The sequence below is a fragment of the Homarus americanus genome, unplaced genomic scaffold, assembly GCF_018991925.1.
Source record: "Homarus americanus isolate GMGI-L3 unplaced genomic scaffold, GMGI_Hamer_2.0 scaffold3014, whole genome shotgun sequence".
Lineage (NCBI taxonomy): Eukaryota > Metazoa > Arthropoda > Malacostraca > Decapoda > Nephropidae > Homarus > Homarus americanus.
The window spans coordinates 8,088-11,106 of NW_024738311.1; the positions used below are offsets into that span (position 1 = coordinate 8,088).

General features: G+C 48.5%; 1 protein-coding gene across 1 annotated transcript; it reads right to left on the reverse strand.

The window, feature by feature from the left end:
- Positions 1–2,294: 2,294 nt before the first annotated feature.
- Positions 2,295–2,618, reverse strand: LOC121874035 (merozoite surface protein CMZ-8-like). The gene has a single exon (XM_042377902.1). It carries the CDS (start codon positions 2,616–2,618, stop codon positions 2,295–2,297), a length of 324 nt encoding a protein of 107 aa, XP_042233836.1.
- Between the last annotated feature and the right edge of the window lie 401 nt (positions 2,619–3,019).

Genomic DNA, 3,019 nt, shown 5'->3' on the forward strand with positions numbered 1-3,019 from the left:
TTCAACATATTTGCTGTGAGATCCCTTACCTCGTCATACCTCATGCATATGAAGCCCCCCTTCTTGCACACCATGGCGTGCTCGCCATCATAGGAAGAGCCACACACGCATTGGGAGGGCAAACCTTCTTCTGGCCGACCGTACCTTAGAGCAATGGCATCTGTAAATTCTTGTTTATTAAGACTGAAACCATTTGCCCTTATCGGTAACGTAGTTAACCAGTTCGAGGCGCCCACCTCCTGCACTATAGCTACTTTTTTTTCAAATTTTCTGGAACCGGCAGCAATAGTTGCTGCAACTTATCATTTTGGCAGTGCTGTCGATCTGTCGTAATGGACCTACGAATCTTATTTACTTCGCTGGTATCCACTTCCCCTGTTGCATTCTGAGCTATTATGTGGTCCGTGAGGGCTGCCGTGAGCTTAAGTGAATTTTGATGTTCAGTGGCAGCAATCTCCTCTGGATTAGTTAGTCCCATCCCTCCCAGTTTGGTGGAAGTGCAAGAAGTGCTCTTTCTGCTTGGGTTAAGTCAGGGTGTTTCACTAGTTTGGGAATGAACTTGACACTGATAGCTTCTTCCAGAGGGTGGAGGAGGGGTCCAATCTCAGGGATGGTACGCATCAGGTAGTTCCAGAGATGCTTGACTCCATGGGTGAATGCTGAAAAGGCCGCATGTGGCTCTGTGTTAGCAATCTCAGACAGAGCTTGGATTTCACTAACCCACCCATTCACCTTTCCCGCTACGTACTCGGTCTTGAAGTCCGCAGTGCCAATTACTGCGCCTAGATGTCTTTGGCCGTCCTTAGTTATTTTGACCTCACTTCCGCCAAAAACCTCCAATGCCCGTTCATAATGTTCTGGCTTCACGATGAGGAAGGACTTGCTGGCGTTTGGGTGGTACCCTATTTGTGGACCTCGCGATGTTACCAGGTCCCACCACTTTTTGATGCACTCCACTTTTCCTGCTCCTGTAAGGTCATCAGCATATGCCACTTGTTTGACCTCAGTTGTTTCAAATTTTATTTCTTGTTGGAGCACTGATGGGCCAATTGCATACATTTCCATTGCAACGGGGTCCCCCTGTGTTGTTCCCTCGGTCGACTGTAGGATGGTATCACCTCACCGCACTACTACTACTACTATTACTACAGAGCTTAATACGCATTGCTACTATTATCACCTCTGTTGCAGCTACTACCCTAACTACAACCATTTTCACCTTATTTATAACCACTATCCTAACAACAACCATACTCACCTTATTTATAACCACTACCCTAACTACAACCGTCCTCACCTTATTTATAACCACTATCCTAACAACAACCATCCTCACCTTATTTACAACCACTACCCTAACTACAACCATCCTCAACTTATTTACAACCACTACCCTAACTACAACCATCCTCACCTTATTTACAACCACTACCCTAACTACAACCATCCTCACCTTATTTACAACCACTACCCTAACTACAACCATCCTCAACTTATTTACAACCACTACCCTAACTACAACCATCCTCACCTTATTTACAACCACTACCCTAACTACAACCATCCTCACCTTATTTACAACCACTATCCTAACTACAACCACCAGTTATGTGACTCAGACTGAATATAATCTACAGCTTGTTGAACTAGATAATTGATTCACAAATATGTTGGCAATGTCAGAGAGATGAACGTATACCTGTTTTATCCCGTGATGAAGGCGTGTGTGGCTGACATCATGGGCTGACATGGGCTGATATCATGGGTTGACATTATGGATTGGGATCATGGGTTGGCATTATGGATTTGGATTGACATATTGGGTTGACAGGCTAATATCATGGGCTAACATCATGGGTTGACATCATGGGTTGACATCATGGGTTGACATCATGGACTGACTCGCTAATGTTTCAGGCTTGATGTATCAAGTGGTTTGTTGACTGTCAGTGTAAGTCTTATGGAGGGTAAATTTATTCGAGGAAAACACACACACACACACACATGAAAATGGAAATGAATCCCATAGACATGCCGACTCGTTAGGGGCAGTGTGGATACAGCATACTGCACGCTTGAACCTCCCGGACAACATGGCCGTCACTTGTATACTTAAAACGAAGTACAGTAACACAAACTCAGCTGGGTCGACTATGGGTGACCCGTGGGTGAACTATCAACACTAAGGACCCCCAGTTGTCTCACGGCCGCCCACAACTTCAACCGCGGTTCCTTCAGTGCCGCCCACAACTCCTTCAGGGTTAACTTTGGGTGCTGTGGGTGTGAAGGTGGGTTTAGTGGGCGTGAACGTGAGTACTCTGGTCATGAAGATGGGTATTGTGGGCGTGCAGATGGTGCTGTGGGCGTGGAGTTGGGTACTGTGGGCGTGAAGATGGGTTCAGTGGGCGTGGACGTACTGTGGCCATGAAGATGGGTGTTGTGGGCATGAAGATGGGTTCAGTGGGCGTGGACATGAGTACTGTGATCATAAGGACGGGTGTTGTGGGCGTGGAGACGGGTGTTGTGGGCGTGAAGACGGGTGTTGTGGGCGTGAAGACGGGTAACGCTGTGAGAAGTGGTGCGACGGTGGACAGTTTAGTAGAGGCTGCCACGCACATTTCTCCCCCCTCACCCCCCCCTTCACCCCCCTCACCTCCCCCCCTCCTGACCTCCCCCCTCCTCCCCCCCCCTCCCTCCCCATCTCCTTCGCCCGGGTTGGAGACCGGGGAGCTAAAGGCTGTCATGGAAGAATAGACAGTGAGAAGACATCCTGCTAGCCGACGTGAGGATACTAGTGGTTAATGACTGCCTCTGATGCTGCCTGCCAAAATATTGAAGGGTTCAGAAATATTGTTTGCAGGAAGACGTCTGGCTCTGCAGGAGTGATGGGGTGGGGGTGATGAAGTGAAAAGTAGGGGTGATGGGGGTGATAGAGGTGTTGAGGTGGGGTGATGGGTTGGGGGTGATGGGGTGGGGTGATGGGGGAGGTATTGAAGAGGTAGGAGTGATGGGTTGGGGG

What these genes read in the sequence shown, in the direction of transcription:
- LOC121874035 (XM_042377902.1), bottom strand. Translation starts at nt 2,618, where the DNA reads ATGTGCGTGGCAGCCTCTACTAAACTGTCCACCGTCGCACCACTTCTC.